Source organism: Misgurnus anguillicaudatus, chromosome 5, assembly GCF_027580225.2.
Source record: "Misgurnus anguillicaudatus chromosome 5, ASM2758022v2, whole genome shotgun sequence".
Taxonomy (NCBI): domain Eukaryota; kingdom Metazoa; phylum Chordata; class Actinopteri; order Cypriniformes; family Cobitidae; genus Misgurnus; species Misgurnus anguillicaudatus.
In genome coordinates, this window is record NC_073341.2 from 38,223,836 (window position 1) to 38,251,429 (window position 27,594).

At 36.4% G+C, this 27,594-nt stretch overlaps 2 protein-coding genes and 1 long non-coding RNA gene across 5 annotated transcripts; 2 read left to right on the forward strand and 1 right to left on the reverse strand.

Moving 5' to 3' along the window:
- Positions 1-308: 308 nt before the first annotated feature.
- Positions 309-4,140, reverse strand: wdr13 (WD repeat domain 13). The gene is made up of 10 exons (XM_055168890.2): positions 4,061-4,140; positions 3,652-3,729; positions 3,201-3,432; positions 2,768-2,877; positions 2,446-2,576; positions 1,963-2,270; positions 1,662-1,842; positions 1,423-1,564; positions 1,194-1,312; positions 309-939 (listed from the first exon to the last, which is right to left on the reverse strand). The coding sequence occupies exons 2-10, from the start codon at positions 3,690-3,692 to the stop codon at positions 755-757; spliced, it is 1,449 nt and encodes a 482-aa protein (XP_055024865.1). The 5' UTR covers positions 3,693-3,729; positions 4,061-4,140; the 3' UTR covers positions 309-754.
- A 1,313-nt stretch (positions 4,141-5,453) lies between these two features.
- Positions 5,454-7,074, forward strand: LOC141363861 (uncharacterized). Its single transcript, XR_012369451.1, has 4 exons — positions 5,454-5,586; positions 5,802-5,833; positions 6,250-6,319; positions 6,689-7,074. It is a non-coding gene; the product is annotated as an uncharacterized lncRNA (long non-coding RNA).
- Positions 7,075-8,037: 963 nt separating this feature from the next.
- Positions 8,038-26,909, forward strand: asic1a (acid-sensing (proton-gated) ion channel 1a). 3 transcript variants are annotated; one of them, XM_055168401.2, is made up of 11 exons: positions 8,038-8,332; positions 10,632-11,060; positions 11,879-12,074; positions 18,475-18,622; positions 20,923-21,047; positions 21,120-21,270; positions 21,690-21,746; positions 22,197-22,350; positions 22,484-22,575; positions 22,833-22,912; positions 25,289-26,909. In XM_055168401.2, the coding sequence occupies exons 1-11, from the start codon at positions 8,304-8,306 to the stop codon at positions 25,406-25,408; spliced, it is 1,581 nt and encodes a 526-aa protein (XP_055024376.2). In that variant the 5' UTR covers positions 8,038-8,303; the 3' UTR covers positions 25,409-26,909. The 3 variants fall into 3 exon arrangements, with proteins under 3 accessions (XP_055024376.2, XP_055024375.2, XP_055024374.2); XM_055168400.2 differs by having other exon boundaries at positions 8,038-8,271; positions 20,920-21,047; XM_055168399.2 differs by having other exon boundaries at positions 8,040-8,332; positions 20,920-21,047.
- Positions 26,910-27,594: the final 685 nt, after the last annotated feature.

Genomic DNA, 27,594 nt, shown 5'->3' on the forward strand with positions numbered 1-27,594 from the left:
TGAGCGAGCGCCCTGTCGTAAGATGGCCGCCAGGTGATGCCGTTAGGGACTCCGCCTTGAGCCATCTAGCCTTTATATACATATCTATGAACGCAGCTATTGCGAGACTTCTTTTTCTTAATTTTTCAAAATAAAAGTCTTTAACGTAAACGCTTTTTAAAATTAATTTCTAAAAATAAAATGTAATCAAATCTAATTGGGATTTATTTTTAAAAATGACAAGTATATATGTTTGAGAAAGCAAGTTTCCCATTTTTAAACGCTTTTTAAATATAAGAAAAGTTTATTAAAATCTACATGCAAATAACTGAGTTTATTCAGCTGATAGTGTGATTTTATTTATCGAGTTTAAACAAGGCATAAATACAGTAGTGTTAATGTGCAAGCGAAACATTCTTCACAATCTCAACCATTCTTATTCATACACACATACAAAGTCGCACAGTGCACAAGGCGAACAAATTCTTATATTAACTCCTTCTTTCATTTAAGTTAAACATTTTGACTGCAAAGCACTGATGACGTTTACATAGTCGCAAACAAGCATAACAAAATAGTAACGTCAGTCCTAAAACAAAGATAAAAGAACATGTGGTTCCTTAATTGTCAGCAAGAGTTAGTTAAGACACAATTCAAACAATACAACACTACAAGAGTCATCTTTAGATTTACAGTATAATTGCACATGATTCAAGTCAGCCTGAATAAAAGATGCTGCTGTTGCCAAGGTAGCGAGAGCTTGGAGTTGCCGTGGTTACTTCTGCTCCCTTCTCCAGATGATGACCATTCCAGTAGCATCAGAGGAAGCCAGCAGGCTTTCGTCACAGTTAAAGCTGACATCCAGCACGGGTCCGCTGTGGCCTTGCAGCTTGTTAACAATAGGCTTAGTGTTACGCTCGACATCGAAAAAATAGACACACGCATCCTCACTGCCAGTGACTGCATGAGGGAAGGAGGTACAAGGATTTACTTGGACTTTGTTATAACAATATCAGGTATAATTTAATGCTATTCCAAAGCTAAGAATCTAATTTAATATCTTAATATGTTCAACTAAAAGAAAGGAGGTCAATACACCCAGGAACACATTAAGATGAGTAAATTATAGGGTAAATTATAAGTGTAGTGCATGTATATGTCACAAAGCAAATCAAAATATGTTCCCTCAAATGTTTACATTAGATTCATCTTACCAACACAAGCACCCTGTCTGAAGGACATAAGGGGACAGAAGATGCTGTGTAACAGTTGCGATCCATGTTGGATGGGGAAACTCCTCTTTAGTTGTAGAGTCCCCTCATTATCCACAACCCTGTCAGAACCAGTTCAACATTCAATTTATCAGTAAGTCACAACTTCTGACTGTGTACACACATATAAAGATTTGGACTGACAAACTATTTATAAATACAGAACCTGTACCTGTACAGCAGTAGTTTGTTGACACAGGCATTGATGAGCAGAGAGGGGTCCCTCGCCTCTCGACTGATCCACGAGCGTGCTGAGATACTGGAGATTGAACTGCCTTCATTAACCACCAGCCTCTTAGCTTTGGTCAGTTTTCCTATGGAAGAAAAACTCAACTATAACCCCTATTCCTAGTTACTTATCTAATACTCTCAGCTGTTTAACGCATTCTACCATGTCTGCAGTCTCCATACCTGTAGCCATGTCAAAGAGGAAAGAAAAAATGCTTCCCCTGTCATCGCCAGCCCACAAGATTCTCCCTGGAGCATCGAACGAAAGCGAGAGAACTCGACCAGTGAGTTTACTGGAGCCTCCCTTTACTTTCTTCCCAGTGGAGATGTTCACCACATGCAAGAGGTGTTTACTGTTACCAACCTGTCAATACACAAATAACACTTTTTTATGTACAACTACAGTAAATAGAATAATGGAAAGTATTATATTCTATAAAATAAATGTATGAATCAAGAAAAAAATCTGTTGTTTAGACTTTACCACAGTCAGGTTGTTATTCATGGGCTGGAAAGTGCAGCACAGGAGCTCACTTCCTTCCGGGTCGACAACCTCTCTGATACAGCGCCCATCGCCTGTGTTCCAGATACGCAGCGTGCTGTCTTTTGATGTGGACACAATGATGTCATTGCTAAGCGACCAGGCAAAGTCAGTCACAGGCCCGGCATGCCCCTTCAGTGTCACCTTTACAGTCGGTGGAGACGGAGACAGCGTCATGATTGACAACGACCCATCCAATGAGCAGCAGGCAAGGAGGTGCTTATCATCATTGGCAAACTGGAGTCGTGGAACTAAGATAAAATAATAAAGGGCGAAAGAATAAGAAGGTTTCAAATTCAAACCCAGAAAATGTTAAATGAAACAATGTAGGGAAAAAAACTAAAAGAAAGCACTTATAAATAGGCACAAATTTTCCACTAGAAAGTTTTATGGCAACAATTGATTTGTCATTAACAGCTGCCTTACCAGCTGAGTCAACATGCTGGTCAAAGATATGATGCATGCCAGCAAATGCGTAGTTCTCACTGAGGGTAGTGTCACCTGCCATGGCACGACTGGCTTCTGCCACCGAGGTTGGCACCAGACTACCTGGAGGCCTGGAACAAAAGTTATAAACAAGACTAATAAGTTATTGAAAGCACAACTAATCCTGCACTGACCTGGGCAAGTAAGAACCCATTCAGAGAAACATAGAAACCAACTGACAGGAACTAGTCAAGGTATATCATAAAGTTAACTTAGGGACTTTATCATAAACATTAATGACGTTCAAGGTCACGTTTATTACCTTTCATCATACACTGCTCTGTTCATCTGGGCTTGCAGCTGATAAGAACCTCGGCTTACTGACCTACGGTGACCTCTGGCACCCTGAGCCCTGGGATCTTCTTCAAAGTCCTTAAAAAAAGACGAAGAATCAGGATAAAGAAAAGGAGTAAGGATCAGCAGAAAAAAAGAGGGGACAGGAGGTAATGATCTTATACAGTTTTTAGCACTACAACAACCACATAAAGCCCAACATGCACAATGAGCTCATAATCCACATGCACTGCAGCTCTCACACAACACGTTGACCTGGATCTGGATGTCTATTTATATCAAGGAATATATAGATGTTCTCTTTTGCGTCTGTCTGTTTTTATTTTGCAGGGCTTATTTCGGCCCAGAATTCCTAATTGGTGTTTCTCGAACCGTTTTCCCTGTTTCTGAGTGGACCTAACCTCCATTCGATCCAGTGTGGTGCGGGAACTGCGCACACTGCTGGCTCTGAAGCTGCTCTGCTCCGACAGAGGCCCGTAACGCATGGCGAGCAACTGACTGCGCAGACGCAGATACTGCCTGCGCAGCCCCGGCTCAAAGCCACACTTGGCATTCTCGCGGAGCAGCTGGCTACGCCGGCGGATGTACTGCGTGCGGAACTGGGGGAACGTAGGTGTGCGGTATGCATTGTACCTGAGGGAGAGAGAGAGAAAGAAAAAAGAAAACATTCATCTATAAAACATTTATAAACATATGTGACTCTGCTTTGAAAACATACAGTATCATACATACACACAGATCTCATACAGTACATACAGTAACATGCACAAGAGAGTAAAACATATGAAACAGTATAACACATATACACAAACAGTATCATACACACACACATATACACATACAGTTTCTTACCTTGCGTCCACTGCCAACACCTGCTGCCAAACAGCAGCCATGAGATCCACAAACACCGAGATGCAGGAAACACAAGGTCTGAAAAATACAAAACGCACTACTATAGTACTTCAACTGATCAAGATATTCAATGCAGACAACCCATTCAAATGAAATACATCTTTATAAAATGACACATGTGTATTCAAAACATATAAACAAACATTTTATTTCAACTCAATATTTTAACACATTAGCCGCCGCCAGCAGAGATGCTAACAACAACAACACACGACACTGAATTCCAAACCCAAGCAAACGTGTCAATCACACAACGACTACAAATATCTTAATAGTTCTCATTTATCAGAAAATCTGACTTGCTACATTTCAGTGCCACTTTATAATTTTATATTTTAAAGACACACACCGCGAGACGTCTTCACCGATTCATTCTGACTGAAAGGAGTGAGGCGATCACGTGACTGACCCGCCCTGCATCAGCTGACGGTATAGCATCGACGTCACCGCAGCGCGCGTCATAGGGGCTCTTAAATGATTTGTGTTATTTATTCCACTTGTAAACAACTCATAAGTTTCCCCCTGTATGTTTACATGTTTTGTTTTACATTGCATGTATGTAAATACAGAAAAGTTAGTCCTTTTGGGGGTTTTAACCATAGATATGTATAAAGGCTAGATGTCTCGCCCAAGGGGAACGGCCGCATTTTGGCGGCCATCTTACCACAGGCGCTCGCTCACTCGTAGCATTGAGTTTTAATGATGCAGGTACTTTTAAATGACCATAACTTGCTTAATTTTTTTACCGATTTTCAAACGGGTTGGTTTGTTATAAACGTCAAAGATGTACCTATGACACTGCATACTTATACTAAAAAAATATATAAAAAAATTAATGAAACATGTTAAAGCATCCAGAATTATAGCCACGTTAATAACGTTTGTAAAAAACCAAACCGTTTGAAAAAATTGAGCAAGTTATGGTCATTTAAAAGTACCTGCACCATTAAACTCAATGCTACAAGTGAGCGAGCGCCCTGTGGTAAGATGGCTGCCAGGTGATGACGTTAGAGACTCCGCTGTAAGACATCTAGCCTTTATACATATCTATGGTTTTAACATGTAGGTTTAGTGAACGGTATTTATTTTATATGTGTTAGCTTGATATATTTTAAAATATTGGCTTTGTTGTACATACAGTACATTACCAGTCAAAAGTTTTGGAACACTCACTCGTTCTTTATTTATATAGTTTTTCCACATTAAGGAATAATAATAAACTCGTCCAAACTATGGCATAACAGAAATGTAACTGTGGGAATCATGTTGGTGACTAAAGGATCCAAAATAACTCAAAGCTCTGTTATATTTTATCATAGTGCAGTGACCCTTTGCCTAGAAATTGCAAAACCATACCTTAGGATGATTTTTTTAAGAAAATTGTTCTGGGCTCTTATTGGCTGCTTTTTCTTAAATGTTCAGTCTAAGTCATCTTTTAAAAAAATATAATATTTAACATTTCAGTCAAGTGTTTCAAAACTTTTGACTGGTAGTGTACCAACAAAATTCTTGGTCTCAGCTAATCTGACAGAAATCTTATTGATGAATTACCAAAATTCAGAATATGTTGACTAATGTTAATTGCACCCAAAATTTCAAATTGTAATGTACAATCTGGTAGCAAAACCATTCATCATGTTAAGCAAAATTAAAGGATTAACTGTATAAAGGAATCGAATGGCATAGCTCAGCAGAGGCTCATGCTGGGGTCCAGCTGACAGGGCTGTTTGTTTGTTTCTGGTCCTCTTTCCCGAAGGGCCTCGTACATGCGCCATTCAGTGGCCGGAGCCATAAATTAGAGCCCTGCATGCCTCTCAACACTGCTTATTCTGAAAAGACACAAGAAAATTAAAGCCAAAATGCCTGGAACAAAAGGTAAATATTCAACAAAGATTTAAACTATATAAAGTAATATATTTTTATTTAAATAAGGCATGTACAGTATATAATAATGCTAATTTATGTATTAAAAGGATACAAAACTGCCATTAACAAAGTCATTTTGTCAAAGGCATTTGTACAGTTAAAGGGCATGGGGATAAATTAAAGCAGGGATAACACATGTAATAACCTGTTTTAATTTGTAACAGGTAATAAGACGGACAAGAAATCCAGCACCAAGGTAAAAAGCCATACCAAAACATATCTAATATATATATATATATTAGAAATTCATCCAGGAGGCATGATCACAATCAGTTTAGTTTTTGATTTTTCTGAGAAAGCAGCTTAGATCAGAAAAACTGCAATCTGTTCACCCCAAAATATAAATTACCCCATATTTTACTCACCCTTTAGCCTCAAGCGAGGTGTATATGACTTTTTACATTCACCCAAACACAGTCAGAGTTCAGGCTCTTTTCATCTTTATAATGGGATTGGAGAGTGCCCCATTTTTAAAGCTCCAAAAACTTATCCATACAGTTATTAAAAGTCCTCTGAGGCGAAGTGAGGGTGAGTAAAATATGGGCTAGTTTTCATTTTGGGGTGAATTATTTCTTTAATATCTTTAAAACCTTGATTTTTATTTCCCTAAAGCAACCTCAGAGTCCTAAGGAGAAGCCGAAGAAAGGTGATCAGAAAGGAGATGACACCAAAAAGCAAGGAGGTAAATATATTGAAAACAGTAGACTGAAGTGTAAAGTGCTTTTGGATGTGCGTGACTTATGAAAAACAAGCCATGGAAAATGTTTGATTAATAAATAAAACCTTAATTCAGTTCCACGCGATAAACCAGCTGTTCTCAGCTGGCATGCATCTTAAAAACTGGGTCGATAATCTTTTGATTGTCATACAAAATTATAATCCAGTGTCAATATTCAGTGGCTGTAGAGGAAAGAAACTGTAGAGAAATAAGAGGGAAAATGTCTTGACAGGGATGAGAGAGAAAATTGCTCTCTCATTTCTACTTGACACTGGGGGATAATTTTATTAAATTTTTATGATGTTACCTGTCAACATATTTGTCCCTCCCTAGCAGGAGAGCAGAAGGGAGAGAAGCAATAATTTTCAGGCCTTTGTGAAGCTGGCTCTGGAAACTCTCTTGGGCTCTTGTCGACGCAAGCATGGAGGTCCCCGGGGTAAGCACAGCTGAGATTTGCTTCTCCCACTCAGCCAATCCACAGCAAGAAAGAGCTCAGCTTAAGCCTCCGTAGCAAATGTCTGACACATCTGTGCCTTCTACCACGGGTCTCAGGTTTGAATACCACTGCTGATTTGCTCTTTGTAAGTTGGGCCAGAATCCTAAAACTCTAGAGACTCTGTGACCCCGCCCCATCTGCTCACACTGAATCCGCCCGTGTCATTATTCTTAACTGTGCTGTAAATAAACAAGTTACTAATAAACATGGTTTCATACAGTTATTTGGAATTTTGGTTGTTTTAAGGACCAGATTTCTGTAATATTAGTTTTTAATGAAAAAAAGAGGAAATGGCGAAAGAAAAATGATTTCACTGACAAGAGCAAATTATTACATTTTCGAGAAAGATTACGAAGTATTTTTTTCTTAGGAATAATTGCACCCATGAATTATTCACAATAAGATTGGAAACATAAAAAAGTACACTGGGTTGATTTATTGCCTTAATTTTATTGCCTTTTTGTTACATAATCAGCTCCATGCAACTCTATAATAACAAATGTTGTTTATGGAATAGGTATAGTCGACTCACCCTTACCAGAAACAAATCTATTTTTAAGAAGTTACCCCATGTAAACCAATATCTCACCATTCAACCAAATCAAATGAAAACCAAAACCATGCATTGAGACACCATGAATATAAAGAACAGACACATGAATGTAATATTCAGCCAGATGCATTGATCCGGAACCAGCTGAATACAATGCATTTGTGCCATTTTTTAAAATAAAGGTACTAAACATGTAACATCATTTAACTAGACAAGGCCAGTGATGTATGCAATAAAACAGTGTGTTATTGTAAAATACAGTGCTTCTGTTTCATAGATATCTTGTCCAAAACAAGTATGTCATATCTTCTCTTGACTTAACCACATCAGACAGGATTGCACTGTGCATGTGTGTGTGTTTTCTCTCTGATTCATATTTAGCGAGTAATGAATATTTACTTGTACTTGCAAAGACTTATTATGCAGCCATGTGACTAAAGATGTCATGTGATGTTAAATAGACAAGACCTGTAAACTGGTGAAGGGTGTTGGTTTATAATATCAGAATCGATAACTACATTAGGTTTTAGTTGTGCATGAGTGATGACACTGAAAAGGGAGAGAGCAGGTTTTATTAACACAATTGGTAGTTTTTACATTTCCAGGGTTTCACGCGAATCACGCCTACAACACACGCACACACACACACACACACACACACACACACACACACACGCGCGCACGCACACACACACACACACGCTATCATTCGGCCATTAAAGCCTCAGGACCAGAATTCTGGAGAGGGGACCGTGCGCGTGCTTCACTGCATTGCTTTTCCTGAATCATTTCATTAAAGACATGGGTTTCCATCAGTCTGTCGGATGGATGGCTGGGAATGCTGATCTGTGCATTATTGCAGGAGAGGTGTGTTGTGTGGATATCTGGGGTCTGTTTTCATGCTCAGCTTCTCTCTGAAGCGCTTCAGGTAAATGGATCGCGCGCGCTACAAGTGAGATGCGCGCTACTTTCTTCATCATTGTCGTTTCCATCTGCGCGCTACAAGGTCTCAGTACCAGCTGAATTTACAAGCGGTGCATAAATCATCATATTAATGTTTCATATGCTATTTAGCTGTATTTTAGAACATGTCCGGGTGACACTTCATTACAAACATCTAAAGAAAATGTGTACGCGTGATGAAGCGTGATTGCATCGCGATGTTATTGTATTGCTTATTATACACACAGCTGTCATGACTGTAACGCGTGCCGATGTATTGTGATTCTCATTGATGATTTTCACTGGATTGTAAAACAGTAATGATGATTATGATTTATTGACATTTCGCTGTTGATCCATCTGTAGTTGCTAAGAGGTTTGTCGATGTGCATGTCAATATTTTGATTGAGTTGTTATCATACAGACATAACAGTGCTCTGTGGGGAACTTGGCTTAGGCAGTAAATTGCCCTCTTCATCTACAGAAAACAGTAGTGGCAAAAAGTGACGTCTGGAGGGCATATACGCACAATATTTGCTTTTAATGAACCCCAGCTTCAAAATATAAGGTGTATGGGACAAATTGAGAAATTAAATTAAGTTAAATAATTATTTTGACTAAATTATTTGGCAAAAAGACAAACTAAAAACAAACTATAGTGTATAAAAAAATATAAGTTTTATTGTAATATACAAAAAAATGCATGAATAACAAAATGCTCACATGCAGCATAAAAGCATAAATTTACTACAATTAGTGAGGACTTAGTTAAGATTATTTTGCTGACCCTCAGTTGTTTTTAATTAAAAAAGTAATCCTTATGGCACATGACTCATTGGTTATGTGACAACAAAACCAGAAATTGGAACACCATTGACTTAGGAAAGACAATGAAATTCAATGGTGCTCAAAAACAGTTTGGTTACAAACATTGCTCAAAAATATCTTTCTTTGTGTTCAGCAGAACAAAGAAATTTATACAGATTTCTAACAATATGAAGGTGAGTAAATGATTAAAGAATTTAATTGAATTAAAGACTGGTTTTGTGGTCCAGGGTGGTCACATATGTAATATTTTGCCAAGCCTCCTTAAATTCTTTTCAAAACTAAGCTTCAGTTTACACTCAAAGCGCAATTAGGCAACATGCATGCATGATTATATCAATTATACAGGTATAGACGTTTCAGCAGTAACAACATACACATGCAGCTTTCGTGGTCATCACGTAACTTCCGGTAAACTCTAAGAAGAATAAGTAACAACAAAGTCCTTTTAAAGTAGTTTATTTATAACAAGCAAAATAAACAACACGTAGATTACAAAGAACCCAAAACATTTGTTTTTTTCGATGAGTTATTTGTTTAAGAGTTCAGTTTCAGCAACTAGTCAGACCATTAAACAAACAGGAACCGGAAGTTCGGACCAGACGCTTATCGCGTCACCACACGTGCGCCCGATGAAACGGTCTATATACAGTATATTTAAAAAAAAATTCGTATAAAGTGCAAAGATATCACTTTCAAATTCACAAAATTATTGATACTGATAGCGTTATTCACACTGCAAAAAATGATTTTCAACAAAAAAAAATCTTAGTATTTTTGTCTTGTTTTCAGTAATAATATCTAAACATTCTTAGATTAAGATGCCTTTTCTTGATGAGCAAAACGATAAAAAGTTTTTAGACCAAAAAATATCAAATTTAAGTGATTTTGTGCAAAAAAAAGGAAAAAAATCTGCCAATGGGGTAAGCCAATTTTTCTTGAATTTTTCTTGAATTTTGCTTACCCCATTGGCAGATTTTTTTTGCTTGTTTTATGCACAAAATTACTTAAATTTGATATTCTTGGTCTAAAAAGCATCTTAATTTAAGAATTTTTAGATATTTTTACTGAAAAAAAGACAAAAATACTAAGATTTTTTTTCTTGAAAATATTTTTTTTGCAGTGCAGACTGATAACACGATAGTTTGGTGGTATATTGACTTGTATTAATTAAATTCTGAGATAAAAATTTTAATTTAGATAAACATTTCTGAATGTTATTTATTTACTGAACATTAAACTAGTGATGTTTCTTTAGAATGTTTATAAACAGAGCTCAAATTCATTACATTTTCCTGTTCTCTATTAATTGACAGAATATATTGGCCATGACAATTGACTGTTTTTAAACTATCGGCAGACAATATGAAAATTGCTTTTATTGATGGATACCGACGATTTTTATTGCATCTCTAATATATATACACAAAAACTAAAATGTGCATATTCTCTCTTTACAGGGAAAGTTTTATAACTTCCCAACTGTGCCACAGAACAAGAAAGAAATTTCCGATGAAGACATCAGTAATGGATCTTAAAGTGGAACATATGGACATTGACTACAAGCAGCCGCCTCCTCTCCAGGTGTTTGCACAAACCTCGACTCTTCACGGCATCTCTCACATTTTCTCCTATGACAAGATTACGGCCAAATGCTGCCTGTGGGTGATTTTTTTCCTGAGCTCTTTGACTTTCCTGCTGTACGTCTGTATTGATCGCATTCAGTTCTACCTGGAATACCCCCACGTCACCAAGCTAGACGAAATCTCCACTCCCGTCATGGTCTTCCCTGCCGTGACAATTTGCAATCTGAACTCCATCCGCTTCAGCAGAATCACGCGCAATGACCTGTACCACGCAGGGGAGCTGCTGGCTCTGCTGAACTCGAGGTGGGTGAACGCAGTTTGGCGTGTTTGCGACAGATGCCGTGGTTAAGTTATAATAAACTGAATGAGTCATTGTGGTATGAGTCATCCATTCGTTGTATCCTCTCAACCTATGCTTTCCTACCTGAACACAAGCACATTCGAGTGTAAATAATGAGTGTGGCGTTATTAAAAAGCCGAAATTGAAGTAGAGACTCTTGAGAGCACCTGATGCTGTGATTCTGTGTCACCGCATCTTGTTTGGGAAATCCCTAAGTGAAATTTGCATCCTGACTATTATTTCTTTTTAATTTAGTAAAGTGAACAGTAAGCGACAGATGGAGTGTGGGCTGTCCGTGTTAAATCTTTTCATATTACGATCTTAAATGAAATGTGAATTTTGGCTCAGCCGTCAGGATCAGCTTCCACTTGGCAAAATAGGAAGTCGTGATTTACTTGCTGCAGTGTAACACCCAGCGGTTGTGATGTGATCTGGATTTGAATTGGACTCGAGTCACGCTTGCTGCTGCATTCCAAATTTCTGTTTGCTCACAGTCGATGTCTCTCTCTCTCTCTCTCTCTTTTGTTCTTATGATCATTTATTTTCTTGTGAGTATAACTACTGTTGTATAAAGATTTTCAATCTTCCACAAATGTGCAATACATTAGCCTGGTTTAAACTGGTTTGGCTGGTCTCCCTTTTACAATCCTTGTAAAACCAGACCAGTCTGAAACTACCTTTGGCTTTTTATCAGCACGAGACTCTTAATACAAGACAGCCACGAAGACATCAAAACTGATTACATAGTAAAATTTAATGAGATCTCTCCCTCTCTGTGCAGATCTGAGATTCGTGACGCTCCTCTTGTTGATGAAAGCGTGATGGAGGTTCTTAAGAACAAAGCGGATTTTCGCATCTTCAAACCACGGCCCTTCAACATGTGGGAGTTTTATAACAGAACGGGACATGACATCACAGAAATGCTCATGTCCTGCCAGTTCAGAGGTTCTCCGTGTCAACCTGAAGACTTCAGTGTGGTGAGACAAATAGTTTTCATCACAGCAGTTTTAAAGCTGACGTCCTGTACCGCAGTATTTATTTATAATCGAGCTCTCTGGGGTACTGAAAGAGCCAGAAGCGTCTTTTTTGTTGTCTGTCAGCGGTCTGCCATAAGCGTAGGAGTGTATTTGATAGCACTGCATTATATACGACTGGAATGAAGTTTACAGTTTTGTTGTTTTACAATTGGCTCCCGTTTTGGAACACAGAATCTGGTACCTTGTTTTTTGGACAAAGCAAGTTCAACTTTTAAAAAGTCCAAGTTTTTTTAATTGGTTGAATAAAATCAACGAAGCTTCATTTAAAAAGGTTTACTATACTTGACCCTGTTTGGGAAATCCATTCTAAAGATCTCAGACATATAATGATGACATGAGGAGCATCAAAGTTTGATTTCACATTGGTTTTAATCTTCGACATGACCAATCAATATCAAATATATGTTTTCACAAAATGTTATTTACATTATGTGGCAGGATGATTTTAAAGTAAGCAGGAAACAGTAAACCACAAAAGCACTAAAGACTTTAGATGGGTTGGGTCACATTGATTTTTGCTTCAGTGAACAAAAGCCAGTACATTTATACTGTGTTTGTCAAGTATTTTCATCCAAAACAACTTGCATGCATTGAAAATAAACATAGGGGACTGAACATAGTGCAAATCATGGTTTTGTTCGACCAGTTGAACTACTTGAATGAGCTTAAACTTTAAGTATTAGCTGACTACTTGATTTCATATATAAACAATATGTGACACCATACAGATAGGGTGCAAATAAGCTGATTTAGTGATGTAACTGCGCTTCTCTCCAAGTTTCCATGGCGACATGTGGACCTTACTCCCCCATCCCTGTTTGAAGCATCTGAAGTCCTTTGTGTGTGTGTTGGTGATAATGTCCTACTTATCCAAATGCCAACATGAGCATCTTGTGCATGGATTTATCCATCTCTAAATATATAAATATCTGTATGAAGGCATCGGTAGTTCTCTGATGAGCAAAGAGTCTGGCAGATAATGCGTGTTTCTTCCTTCTTAATCATTTTTGCTCACCTTTCATTTGCCAAGCGCTTAAAATCCCCATTGCTCTAGGCTGCTTTAAATTGCCACAGCATGTCTGAAATACCCTGCAGCCTGTAAAATAGGTCAGTGTTAAATATTAGATCTGCTGTGAAGTGTAAGAGAACGTCTGGGACATGCTATTCTTCATCTTTGACTTCCCTGACTCGGTGCTGTGGAAAAAAATAGCTCTGTGATGTGCACTGGACTTTGTGTTTTTAGGTTTAGAGATGCAGGTTCTTGCATTTAACCGCATCCAGCCCTTTATATGATACTGTGTAGTGATGTGTAAAAGCATGGTGGGTTTGCTTCCGTAAGGAATAGTTCTTGCTCCATTGACCTTGATAAGTGAAGTCATTTACCTCAACTGCTCTTTATGCTCTCAGCTTTTTTGTGTGGAATTTCTTGTTTCATTTTATGTATTGGTTTCTCTTTTATTCTGTTTGGGGTTAGAACAACTTTTTGTTACATAAAATGATATCCTAACCCAAACCCCAATTCTAACCTCAAGTTTTAAAAATGTAAAAAAAGAGAAACCAATACATAAAATGACACAAAAAGATGCGCCGTATTAAGTGAATGGGAAGGACTAGCGTATCATATGCACGCAAAATTTGGTGTATGTATTGCACGACTTTTCACACTGCCTGCTATTTATATGCATTTCATGAGAATGGGTTATTAAAGATATTATCTAACAAAATTAAGCTAGTATGAAAAGTGGATCTTTTTAAACACATCAAATCTCTGCATGATGACCAGTGGAGGACCGTCATGTGTGTAGTGCGTCATGTCAAAATATGTGTTTGCCGCATATCAAGCATCTTGTCAAAATAAGTGCCTGTTGCACATGCGCTTAAAGCGTTTATGATAAAAGTGACGTTCGCGTTTGCCTGATATTCGCTTAATCTCGTGTTATCAGAGTTTAGTGTTAAGTTAGTGTCTTGGGAGTATTTTGTGCATGTAGGCGTCTCCTTTATCATGAACCCACTTGACGCGGGTACAGCAGGAACGTACCTTAACAGGACGCATGATGCACATGGTTCACATATCGCAACGAACACATGTTTTGAAATAATGAGCAACACACATGACACTCCAAACACATATTTTGGATTCGCACCCCTCGGAAGATAAGTCACCAGCTGCCACTGATGATGATATAGAAATGTTTATGTAGTATGTAGGAGTAATAAATAATCTCATACTACACTGTAAAAAGTAAAAAATGTTGGATCAACTTAAAAAATTACTTCAATTGGTAACACCTAAAAAAATTTTGCTTTCTCAACCTAAATTTTTCACTTAGTGTTTTTCACTTAAACATATAAGTTGAAAAACAATATTTTTTTAGGTGTTACCAATTAAAGTATTTTTTAAAGATGATTCTTTAAACTTTTCACTTTTTACAGTGTATTCTCTGAGTATATAATCAGTCCTTCCAGAAAAACGAGAAAATCCAGAAAATCCTTGATCTTGCGGCACGTTTTCTTAAAAAATGCGATGGAATATGTGGGATATTTATGCAATTTTATGCAATTTTATGCAATGAAATTGCAGGGACCTGCAAAAATTGAGGCAACTTGCAAAACTGCGGGAACTTGCGAAAACTGGTGTTGCGTAATTACGTCACGTTCCCATGGCAAAAGGGGACATGGCTGCACAAGATATATGTGATTTTTGCTACGAAAATGTGGGGATTATGAAATCATGCAAGCGCCGCATATTTTGCGCATGGAAATCTGCAATTTATGCTGCAAAAGTGCGGCGTATTTGAAAAAATGCAGCCTATGCATAGATATGCGGACTTTGGCTGATTATGCGTTGAATCATGCGATCACATAATCGCGTTATTCTGGAGGGACTGTATAATTTAGTCTATTTTATATATTTTAGTGTTAACTGCAGTAAGCCAAAGATATTGGATATAACAAAATTACCGCCTACAATTATTAGTATATTACGTAAAGATCATGTTCCATGAAGTTTTTTTTCACTGTGAATATATTAAAAAATATATTTTTATGAGGATGCAGTTGCTAAATATTTCATTTGGACAACTTTAAAGGCGATTTTCTCAATATTTTTTGCACCCTCAAATTCCACATTTTCAAATATTGTCCTATCCTAAACAAACCATACATCAACAGAATTTGAAAAAATGACCCTTATATTATTGTTTGTGGTCCAGGATCACAAATGTGGGACAAAGAAATGCTCAATATGGCCGCTCTGATGACAGAAGTCCCGCCTACCAGTTAGAAGAACCAATCATCAATCAATAAAGACTGACGATTCTCTTGGGGAGGGGCTCAATACAGAGTCATGTAAGGCACTTGCCAACCTGTACGCATCTAAAACAGGTGTTTTATCACAAATTTGAACTTAAGAGTTTCAGGCCATATCCTGTTCGTGGCATACTGGCATGTGACATTTTTCTGTTTTACTATTCAGCAAAAATTTCCTTTGAAACCACAATATACTAGCCAGCATATATCAAAATGAAGAAATAGAGATAAAACACAAATCCCTTCTCTTTTCTGCACAGAGACTTCTTTAAAGTCTAAAACACAATTTTAGATCTGTAGATGGATAAATGATTGTGTAATGAATAAACACATGGCAATGAGACAGTGATTAAAGTGCCTTTGCATGCCATCTGTATTCACCCCCATCTAAATAATGTTTACTGCTAATCATGGCAGCTAATTGGACTCCAGAGTTTTGCCCGGGGAGACACCGGATGGAGGGGATGTTGCATGAAGAATGAGGACCAATGGGAATACATGCACAGACTATCAAATACTTTAACCCAGTTACCCATTACAGTTTTTTCCAGACTTCCATTAAAATGTGAACATAATGAGAAATAATGAGAACATTTAAGCCATGTTTTTCTATTAGAGACAATCAAGATACATTTTCTGATAAACTCACTGCTACAATGCTAATGTGTGGTTTACAACAAAATCACTTTCCGGCTCATTCTCCTGTCACTCGCTGATCAAACTCTGTTTGGTTTGCTGCTTCCCCAATATGTTAAAAAAATAGCTAAAGATGTATCTTTTCTGGAAATAGACAGGACAGGAACATATTGAAAGCTTACTCTATTTGGCCAGCGGAAACCATTTTTTGGCATTAAAAAATACTGTTAAGGTTTATACGAGGTGCTTAATTCGTATTAATGTATACAACCACATTCATACATTTTTGTACAATTAGCCCTCTAGGAAGTTAGGGTTAGAGGCGTGGTTTACCTATTGTTTAATTTTATGATAATCGTAAGTTTTTAGATTCACTTGTACAAACTCATACAAATTAGCAAACTCGTCAGGTTGTCAGGATTTACTATAGACACACAGTAAAAATTTTGTGCTGTAAGGGTGTGGATATAGTTATCTATGTGACTGATTTTATTATGCATTTGTAAAAGTTCCCCTTTCAGACGCAAAATGATGGGAAACAATGCGATAAACTAAGGTTTTTGCTCATGATATTTGATATGTTTTAAATATTGCATTGCATTGCGGAAATGAGATGCAGAAATTTCCTTTGTCGCTTTTTTGAAATTGCGCTCTTACGCTAATTTGTCCTGTTTAGTGACTCTGGCCCTGAGTCTCTTAAAAATATCTAACTTTAACTTTGTATTGCACGTCTTTGTTACCTCTTTCTTCCCTGTTGTAAAGGACATGTGCTAAATCTAAATGTAATGTAATTTTTTAAGCGCACTACTAAGGTAGTTGGTTACTGACTTTTAGGCCGAATTAAACCCACCCCAAGTCTCTATGAAATTCTGGTCTTGGATATTACTAGGCTCATCCATCCTTAAAACACTAATATATTCAGTTTGTTGCCTGTTTTATCACATGCTGGAAACATATTGTAAATTTTATGGTTGGAAATGTAATACCACACCCGTATATTAAGGGATATTGCACTGTTCATTATAAACAATTTATCCATGTGCGTCTTTTTTTTAAAGCACCTGCCCTGATAAACTTAAATCAAAATCTGAAAATGTACTTCCAGCCACTTGTGGCGATTGTTCTCTGATGATGTCATCTAGACAGCTTGGGCGGAGCATCCGTTAATCCCGCCCCCCTCTAGCTGTCAATCTACTGCGAGTTCCATTTCTGAATGAAACCCCTACTTTTCTATATACAATTAATTTACAGTGGAAATAACGCCCACTATTTTAATCATGTGCTATTCCGTTTCAAATACATCACAATAAAGTCGATCGTGATTCCTGTCCAAGAGGACTTTAAATACACAGAATTATTTTTTGGTAAAAATTGTCTCGTTTATCTTAGATTTCCTCAATTATCTGTACATTTATTACAATTTGATAAAAGATTATGAATGCAAACATTTTGATTTAAGGAAAGCTCTCAAAACAATGCTTGAAGAATAAGGATTGTGTTTGTTTGAAGCACATGCTTTATATGCACAGGCCTTTGCTGATGTAGGCCTATAAGTTGTGTATTTTCATTGGCATGTTTGTCATTGCAGTATTATGAGAGTAACCTGTGCTTTTTTACTGTCAAGGGTGCTTGAGGCTCGAGGCACATAACTGGTTCGCTTTCATGGCAGGATTTGCTGTATTGATGCACGATGTTTGTTTACCGCTCACAGGGCTAAAGAAGACGGCAGGACATCACTTTGATTTTGATCTAATGGATCAGGACAATATGAAGCACGAACACAAACTCGATATCTCTTACTCTTTGTTAGAAATGCACACATTCAAGCAGATGGAGCTGTGCCGAGAGAGACGCTTTAAATGTTTAATTAACGTATCAAAGAGAACAGAGAGAGAGAGAAAAGAGCGCCCGGTGTGTTTCCTTGTTTCTTTCATTTGCTGCTGTTTCCATAGGAACCAACTTCCTTTAATAATTCAGGTCTGAAATGACTTTTTTCCTGCCGCTCTCGTTGTTTATGTCTCATGTCAATTTTATGAAATAAGATTTTTACTAGCTGTACAAAATAAAACAGCCCTGGCAATATTACTTTATTTACCGAGGTGGGGGGGTTTGATGTAGACCCTTATAGATGTGTAGTGGTACTTTTGTATGGAAATGAATAATTAGCATATTAAAAAAAGTAATTCTAACTGAATACCATGGTATTACCGTAAACATCTAAGAGGCATAATATTTAACTTTAATGACTCGATACATACCTCCAGATGAAGTGTAGCTTATTTGTAATAAACTGTAATTTTATTTTATTTAGTGCCTAAATAAAACACATTTGCATGGGATGTTTTGTCTATATGCATGCATGTTAATGTGACTTTATTTCTCCTGTGCGTCACAGGTTTTTACACGTTATGGAAAGTGTTACACGTTTAACTCGGGTGAAATCCGGCCTCCGCTGATCAGTGTTAAAGGAGGGATGGGAAACGGACTGGAGATCATGCTGGATATTCAGCAGGATGAATATTTACCTGTGTGGGGAGAGACAGGTGAGAACACACGTGCCAGTTATAGCCAGCATTTCACCATAAAAATGATTTTCAAGAAAACATTTTCTTAGTATTTTTGTCTTGATTTCAGTAAAAATATCTAAAAATTCTTAAATTAAGATACTTTTTCTTGATGAGCAAAATGTCCCAAGAAAATAAGTCTAGTTTTTAGACCGAAAATATCAAATTAAGTGATTTTGTGCATAAAACAAGCAAAAAAATTGGATAAAAATCTTGAACATTTTCCTAAACACTAAATTCAAGAAAAATTCAAGAAAAATGTGCTTACCCCATTGGCAGATTTTTTTTTTTTTTTGCTTGTTTTATGCACAAAATCACTTAAATTTGATATTTTTGTTCTAAAAACTAGACTTATTTTCTTGGGTCGTTATGCTCATCAAGAAAAAGCATCTTCATTTAAGAATTTTTAGATATTTTTACTGAAAACAAGACAAAAATACTGATTTTTTTCTTGAAAATCATTTTTTCCAGTGAAGACCAGATTTACACTGCCAGAAATTGCTTTACTTGCTTAGTATTTTTGTGCTGTTTTCAGTACAAATATCTAAAAAAAATCTTAAATCAAGATGCATTTTCTTGATGAGCAAAATGACCTAATAAAATAATTCTAGTTTTTAAACAAAAGTAAAGTTGGCAATGGGGGAAGAAAAAAAATCTTGAAATAAGTTTACTTTTATCTTAAACACTTAATTCAAGACAAAAATTTTAGACAAAAAATATAAAACGTAAGTGATTTGTGCTTAAAATCTGCCAATGGGAAAATAATTGTATTTATTTTATTATATTAAGTTTACTTTAATCTTAAACACTTAATTCAAGAAAAATGTTCTTACCGCATTGGCAGACTGAGTTAAATTTTATTTTTTACATCATGATCTCACGGAAAGTCTTGTTATAGTCACAAAAAATTGGATTAATGTATTCGTGTCCATGGCACAAAATTCATATTTTTTCATGCCTTGAGCACGAATGTCTTTTTCGTGTCACTTGCACGAATTTCTATTAACAGTTTTTCGCGTCCGTGGCAGGACTTTCATTTTCATGTAATTTTATGTATTGTTTTCTCTTTTTCCTATTTTTAAATCATTGTTGCTTGGGGTTGGGGTTAGATTTGGAGTTCGGGTTATGATGTACGTTTATGTATTGGTTTCTACATGTTTTTCTTTCACTTTTAAAACTATTTCCGCTTGGATTTGGGGTTAGGGTTAGGATGTCTAAAAATGTAACATAAAGAGATCCTAACCCCAACGGCAAGCGACAATGGTAAGAAAATAGGAAAAAAACAATAAGAAAACCACACATAAAATCAAACGAAAAACTATTAATAGAGGTTTGTGCGAGTGACACGAGGGGGACATTTGTGCTCAAGGCACGAAAAAGCTGAAGTTCGTTCATTGAACAGGAATAAATGAATCGGATTTTTTGTGACTATATCACGACTTTCCATGAGATCAGTCTGATATTTTAAACTAGACTTATTTTCGTAGGTCATTTTGCTCATCAACAAAATGCATCTGGATTTAAGAATTTTTTGTACTGAAAACAAGAAAAATATACTAAGCAAGAAATATTTTTTTTGCCGTACCAAAAAATTATTTTAAAGAAAAAATTCTTAGTATTTTTGTCTAGTTTTAGACCAGAAAAAAACTAATTTGATTTTGTGCATAAAACAAGCAAAAAAATCTGCTGATAAGCAAAAAACGTGAACATTTTTCTTAAAAACAAAAGAAAAATTAGCTTACCCCTTTGGCAGATTTTTTTTTGCTTGTTTTATGCACAAAATCACTTAAATTTGATATTTTTGGTCTATAAACTAGACTTATTTTCTTGGCTCGTTTTGCTCATCAAGAAAAAGCATCTTAATTTAAGAATTTTTAGATATTTTTACTGAAAACAAGACAAAAATACCAAGATTCTTTTTCTTGAAAATCATTTTTGCAGTGTTGAAAATCATTTTTTGCAGTGTAGTCCAGCTATGAATAACCCACTTCTAGTCAAAATTAACTTGAATTTGGTTACACGTCGTCTTTGCCCAAATTACTTGTTAGATGTCAGATATTCAACAGTGATTACAAGGTGTTTTGGTTTCATTTATTTATTTTATTTTTATTTCTTTTTGGGCTATTGCTAGACGTCTATTAAATTTTCACTGACAGCCCAAATTTTAACCTAGACGTCTGGGCTGTGTTTGTACGGCTATCAGACGTCTTTTAAATGCAAAATTGCTTAGCGGGTAGGATGTAAGAACCTCATCTTACGCTCTCCTTCTCTCCCAGAAGATTCATCGTTTGAGGCAGGAATCAAAGTTCAGATTCACAGTCAAGATGAACCTGCGTTCATCGATCAGCTGGGGTTTGGTGTTGCACCAGGATTCCAGACATTCGTATCGTGCCAGGAGCAGCGAGTGGGTAATTATGTGAGCTTTATATCATTTCTACAATATCTGATTATTTTAACACACGCTGTTTTTGTTCAGTTGATGTATCTGCCTGCTCCATGGGGAAGCTGTAAGTCCAGTCCACCGAGCTCAGATTACTTCAAGACGTACAGCATCAGCGCCTGCCGTACGGACTGCGAGACGCGCTACCTGGTGGAAAACTGCAACTGTCGCATGGTGCATATGCCTGGTAAGTCACAGCAAGCACCTGCATACGTTTAACTAAGTTGTATGGCTTTGCAAAAGGTTGTGGTTCAATCCCAAAGAGCACACATACTGATAACATGCCAACTTTGTAATGCACCCTAAGTTGGTTTGGATAAAAGCATATGCCAAATGCATAAATGTAAATGTACCTGAATCGAGGGAATAGTCAACACAAAGCAATTCTACACTTTGACAACAAACTGTCGAGTCTCAATAATGAAAAAATTGCCCATTTGTTCCTTGTGCTTTATTTAAAGTCTTTAAGAAAGTCTTTAAAGCCATTAAATCTTTTTTTGTGAGCAAATAATCAAACAGAAGTTGTTAGAAACAATTTGGAATACGTAAGGATAAATAAAGAATTTTATGACGATGATTATGAAATTATTATTGTTCCACATGCAGGTGATGCGCAGTACTGCACCCCTATGCAATATAAGGAATGTGCACATCCTGCACTTGGTAAGTAACTTTTATTGTTTTAATCTCTTAAAGGAACAGTATGTAGGATTGTGGCCAAAAGTGGTATTGCAATCACAAAACTTGTGGTTAAAGCTGGTACTGCACTCACACAACTGGTGGCCAATACACAACATGACAACATAAACATCAGTTGAGGGCTGCAACTCCACTTTTTAAATGACAATATCCTGGCCAGACCACTGTTGTCATTGATATAAGTATTTGAAATGAAAATGATTTCTTAATGTCTAGTGACATATCAGGGCCATTTTATGATTAATTGATATACATTTCTTACATACTGTTCCTTTAAGTCATCTTGTAGCTTTATGTTACTCATTAAAATCTATACTTGCCCAATGCATGCACATTTAATACCACATTTTGCCTGTTAATCTGCTCACGATTGTAATGTATGCCCTGTAATGATTTGTTTATCTTGTTGCACAGATTTCCTGGTTAAAACAGACAGCGACTACTGCACATGCGAGACTCCGTGTAACATCACTCGCTATAATAAAGAATTGTCTTTCGTCAAGATCCCCAGCAAAGCATCGGTCAAATACCTTGCCAAGAAATACAGCAAATCGGAGAAATATATAGCGTAAGTTATGTTATGTGACATAGTGTTTGTTTTACATTACATTTACTTTCAATGTATATGTTGTATTTGTCAGAAAGATGTGCATTAGTCTTGCATTTGAACTGATATTCTCTTGTGTTGTGTGTTATGTCAGTGAGAACGTTCTGGTTCTGGATGTGTTCTTTGAAGCTCTAAACTATGAAACCATTGAACAGAGGAAGGCCTATGAGGTGGCGGGTCTGTTGGGTACGTCTGATGTTACCATTTAGTAGGCTTGATTCCCTCCCAGAACACCCTAACAGCCATCTACTGTAGCAACGATCCTGGCAACCGCATAATAATACATTCAGAAATGATAGTCAGGCTTTAACAACTGCACAGAAATGCTATGACAAAGACACAAATCAAACTAGCAACACGTTTTCCTCAACAGAACCCTGAGTAGTTTGTAGATCTTCACATAATATCTACATTACTTTAGCTTTATCTGTTTATCTGTTTAGGTGATATTGGAGGACAGATGGGGCTTTTCATTGGAGCGAGTATTCTCACAATTTTGGAGCTTTTTGACTACCTTTATGAGGTAAGACATTGTAGTCCTCTCTTTTATCCTTTTTATGTTGTTTTAATAAAGAGATCTGTTTTTACCAGTTTCCAGTTGAACTGATATTTATTCACCCTCAAGTCAATCCGAACTAGTATGAAGTTACTGCAACAAAAAAAATCAGTCCCTCCAGAAAAACACGATTATGCGATCGCATGATTCAACGCATAATCAGCCAATGTCCTCATATTTATGCGGGGCCCGCATTTTTTCAAATACAACGCACTTTCGCAGCATAAATTGCAGATTTTTGTGCACAAAATATGCGGGGCTTGCATGATTTTATAATCCCCGCATTTTCGTAGCAAAAGTCACTCTTAGCAGAAAGTTGAAAAATGTTGCATTTAATTCACACAAGCGCAGCCATGTCCCCTGTTGCCATGGGAACGTTATGAAGTGACGTGATTATGTGACATAAACATCGAAAAGCTGCAAAAGTTCCCGCAGTATTTGCAAGTTCCCGCTATGTTTGCAAGTTCCCGCAATTTCATCGCATAAAATTGCATGCATATTCCATCACATTTTTGCCGCAAGATCAAGGATTTTTCAATGACAAAAAACTCTGCATTTTTTTGGAAGGACTGAAAAATACTGCAAAAGATTCCTTTAAATGCTTCATATGAGTTGTGTGCTATATTTCAAAGTCATCTAAACTAGCCATACAATAACTGTCGAATCTCATTTATCCCAAAGCCATATAAAAACCCCATTTTACTAAAACTACACCGAGGTAAACAAGTCTTCAATCAAAATGATGTGAAAAATAAGATGAGAGTTATAAATGCACACAGACAGTCGGTGGCGGTATGTGGTCTTGACACCTGCATGCCATAAAATACAAGAAAATCAACGTCTATGAACCAGAGATAATAATCAGCAATACAAAAAACATACAAATGAAAGATGATCAAAATAAAGATGATCTGGGAGGTAAAAAGATGGAAGTGGGGGTAAAAAATTATTGCATGAAAAACTATAGTAGATACCATAGTATTTACTATAGTAACCTGTAGTAGGGAGAGCGGGGCACAACCTAACGCTTTTTGACTTTGGCTCTATTATTCAAAAAATATTTAAGTTAGAGAAATTATTTTTTTACACAATCAACAAACACAACTCTGCTACAAATGAACAATTAAAGTTTGTTTGTGGGACCTATCGTTATCGTACAATTACCGAAAGTGATAGGAGTGCAAACGTTACAACTTACCCCATAGGTGGAGTTCATTTTAACAAACAGAGGGTTTGTTGTAACACCTGCTAGAAAAGGTTAAAAGACAAATAATTAAATAAAATTTTGTCTATATACTAAAGGTGGATATTGTTTATATATATCTGCCTATAGATAGATATCCACACATTCATCCATCCATGATCCTTCATCTTACCATCATTGTATTATGCATCAACGCATATAAATAGATTTTTTTGAAAGGGCTGCACAATTAAGACAAAAAAATCTTAATTTTGAGTTATTTCCCTTCATATTGTATTAACAGTTATCATTTCGATGAATAGCATTTTCATTGTTTTCATTTCATTATCATTGTATACTGGAGGCTTTATTATAACACTGTGTGACAACTAACCCCATGTAAAAATGTTTTCAATCCCAGCGATCATGTTTCAAAATGGTGTTATGTTTTAGGTAACAAAATTGGATTTGATTGGATTTTGGGACTTACACACCCAACTTAGAAATCGAAAAAAAAAACTTAAGATGAAGAAATTTACTTGTACGCCTCCAAAACACTCTTTGTTTAATATCTTAATCAAAACACATCAAAACTTTTCACAAATTCACAGAAGATCTTCTGACAGTAAGAGAAAAAGACCAAAAGCACAAATTGATATACGGACTTGTATAAATATGTAAAGTAGCTGAGTTACAACTAACCCCACGTTAGTTTGTGCCCCGCTCACCCCTAATATTTCACGACAACTATTACAGGTATTCGACACAGAATGCACTATAAGCAAAACATAATAGCGCCTCAGCAGCTTAAAATAAGTATTATGTATTGGGATTTTTTTCAAGTATACATTTCTTTGTTCTGCTAACCCCAAGTGAATATTTTTTGAAAAATGTTTTAACCAAACAGGTCTGGGCACCATTGACATCCATAGTATTAGTTTTTCCTATAATGGAAGTCAATGGTGCCCAAGATTTGCTTGCTTGGTTACAAACTTTTTCAAAATATCTTCATTTGTGTTCAGTAGAACAAAGAAATGGATATATTTGGAACAACTTAATGGTGAGTAAATGATGACAAATTTTAATTTTGAGGTTAACTATCCTGTTATACTATTAAGTAGTAGAAGGCAATAACTTCTGTCTATTTTTTGTTTGTCTAGGTAATGAAATACAGGTTATGTCGTTGTTCTCACAAGAAGCATCAGAATAACAGTAACACTGATCATGGGACAGTTCTCGGCCTGGATGATGTCAAATGTCACGTTGGAAAATTTCATTAACATTCCTGCGATTTTCCAGCTCTTCGCCTGCCACACACACACACACACACACACACACACACACACACACACACACACACACACACACACACACACACACACACACACACACACACACACACACACACACACACACACACACACACAGATTATGTTTTGCATCCACCAGATTTAGCGTGGTTCTGTTCTGGAATCATACTTTCTTTAAAGAAATTTCTAAAAGTTTGTAAAATATTTTGTGGTTTTTCGAACAAGCTGTTTATGATGTCGCTTTTAATGTCGAAACATGAAATATGAATATGGCTCTTTTGTGTGCCTGGGCGTTTGGATGGAAACGCATCTGTCGGCTTGAGGAATTACTTTATGTCATATATTATATATTAGCATCGTAATGGATATGATATGGCTGCGAATGCATTGTGACAGACAAATCATTTCACAGAGTGAATACCAGTGTGAACTACTATACAAATGCCTATACAGTAGGTGCTTGGAGGCATCTATGATATGAGCATGATATCATCAGCCTGCGCCACTTCAGAAAGTTCGACCGTAGATATACCCAATGAGGTGCATGCAAGGTCTCCAAGACTTTCTGTATGTATGCAACATCACGTTTGTTGCTGGAGGTGGTGTGTTTGTGTGTGCATGTGCGTATGTGTGTGGTTTGCATGTTTGTATAAGTGTCTGTCGTGTGCCATTCTGTCTTTTGGCTGTGTGAGAGAGAGAAAGCCTGCACATGCATGTGTCTGTTTGTATGGGTGTTTTTGTGCATGTATATATGTGATATTACTGGAAAGGATTGGCAAAGGTTGAACCAACAGGGTGTTGAGTTTTTTTTTAAAGTGAAGTATTGTGGTGATGCATTATTATAAGTCAAGTACCCGCTGATGGAATGTAGTGTTTTCTGCATTAAGTTGTGAAGTTTATGGCCATTTTCTTATGTCTGATGTTCAGTTAATTTCATACACTGTCATTCACTTGAACTGTACCCTTTATAAAGGCCCTATTATGTACCATTAGGTACAGATATGTATACATTTGGTACCAATATGCACTTTTGAGGTACTACTTAAACTCTTTGGGTGCAAATCTGTATTTTTTCAAAGGGTACCTCCCCAGTCGTAGTTGGGGTACATATTTTGACCATTTTTCTGACTGTATTCAAAAGCTGTCTGGGGCGGTACCTTTTCCAAGAAGTACACCTTTGCACCCATAGGATGTATATTAGTACCTCAAATATGCATATCTCTACCTAATGGTGCATATTTTGATTTTTTTAAAGGGTATCTCAGTGACAGCTTTTAACTTTTTTGACATTGTAGTGTGGTATTTTTTATATTTTAGTAAATTCACAAATTTAGTTAATTTAAAAAGAATGATTTTTTAAAATGTTTATAATATACATTTCTGTATTGTTTTGATGTTTATCGTTTGGCTGTACTAAAATATGTTTTTTTTTTTTATAAATAAACATGCATAACTTTATGCCTTACATTGACCTGACTGGAAGATTTCTGTGTTTGTGTGAACAGCAGTTTTGTTGTAATTATGTAAAGGTCAAACGTTTTCCCCTCAATAATCTATAAGCTTCCTTCAGATTGCAGAATTCCTTCCCCAAAGCATTTTTTCTCAAGGAATTTTCACTTAACAGAGGATACTTTTGTTCAATTGGAATTTCTGCCTTTTAATACCACACGACTTCTTTGTTAAGTAAATCCTGAGAAATTATATTTTGACTCCTAAAAAGGATTTTATCCAATGTAAATCCAGTTTTTAGAAAACATAGATCTTAAACATCTTAAGTGAATGAATGGCTCTTGCCATAAACATAGCCATAAAAGCTGGCAAAGTGATAAAAAAGGAAAAAATATTTCCTTAAGGCAGTAAAGTCTATTTTGAAGCTCCTAAAATAATTTGCATTGCGACATAATTTACCTGACAGTTTGGATGACTTATTCTGTTAAAATAGATTATGGACCTTCAAGCTAGTCTATATAAGATACAGTAACAGATAAATCCAGCAGTGCATCACAAGTGTGTTGTTTTGCCTGGAGCTCAAGTTACAACTTGGCTTTGAATAAGCCATTATGTCCAACTGAGACTAAAGTTCATGTCAGTGCAGAAAATATGACCATTACTTGCTATCATTTGGCTTAATGTGTTTTGCTTTTTTTTTTTTTTTT

What these genes read in the sequence shown, in the direction of transcription:
- wdr13 (XM_055168890.2), bottom strand. Translation starts at nt 3,692, where the DNA reads ATGGCTGCTGTTTGGCAGCAGGTGTTGGCAGTGGACGCAAG. An exon ending in CCAGCATGTTGACTCAGCTG is followed by an intron (nt 2,271 to 2,445) that starts GTAAGGCAGCTG and finishes ATTTTATCTTAG; the next exon opens with TTCCACGACTCCAGTTTGCC. An exon ending in AACAAACTACTGCTGTACAG is followed by an intron (nt 1,313 to 1,422) that starts GTACAGGTTCTG and finishes TGGTTCTGACAG; the next exon opens with GGTTGTGGATAATGAGGGGA.
- asic1a (XM_055168400.2), top strand. Translation starts at nt 8,243, where the DNA reads ATGCTGATCTGTGCATTATTGCAGGAGAG. An exon ending in ACCTGTGTGGGGAGAGACAG is followed by an intron (nt 18,623 to 20,919) that starts GTGAGAACACAC and finishes CTTCTCTCCCAG; the next exon opens with AAGATTCATCGTTTGAGGCA. An exon ending in AAATCGGAGAAATATATAGC is followed by an intron (nt 22,351 to 22,483) that starts GTAAGTTATGTT and finishes GTGTTATGTCAG; the next exon opens with TGAGAACGTTCTGGTTCTGG.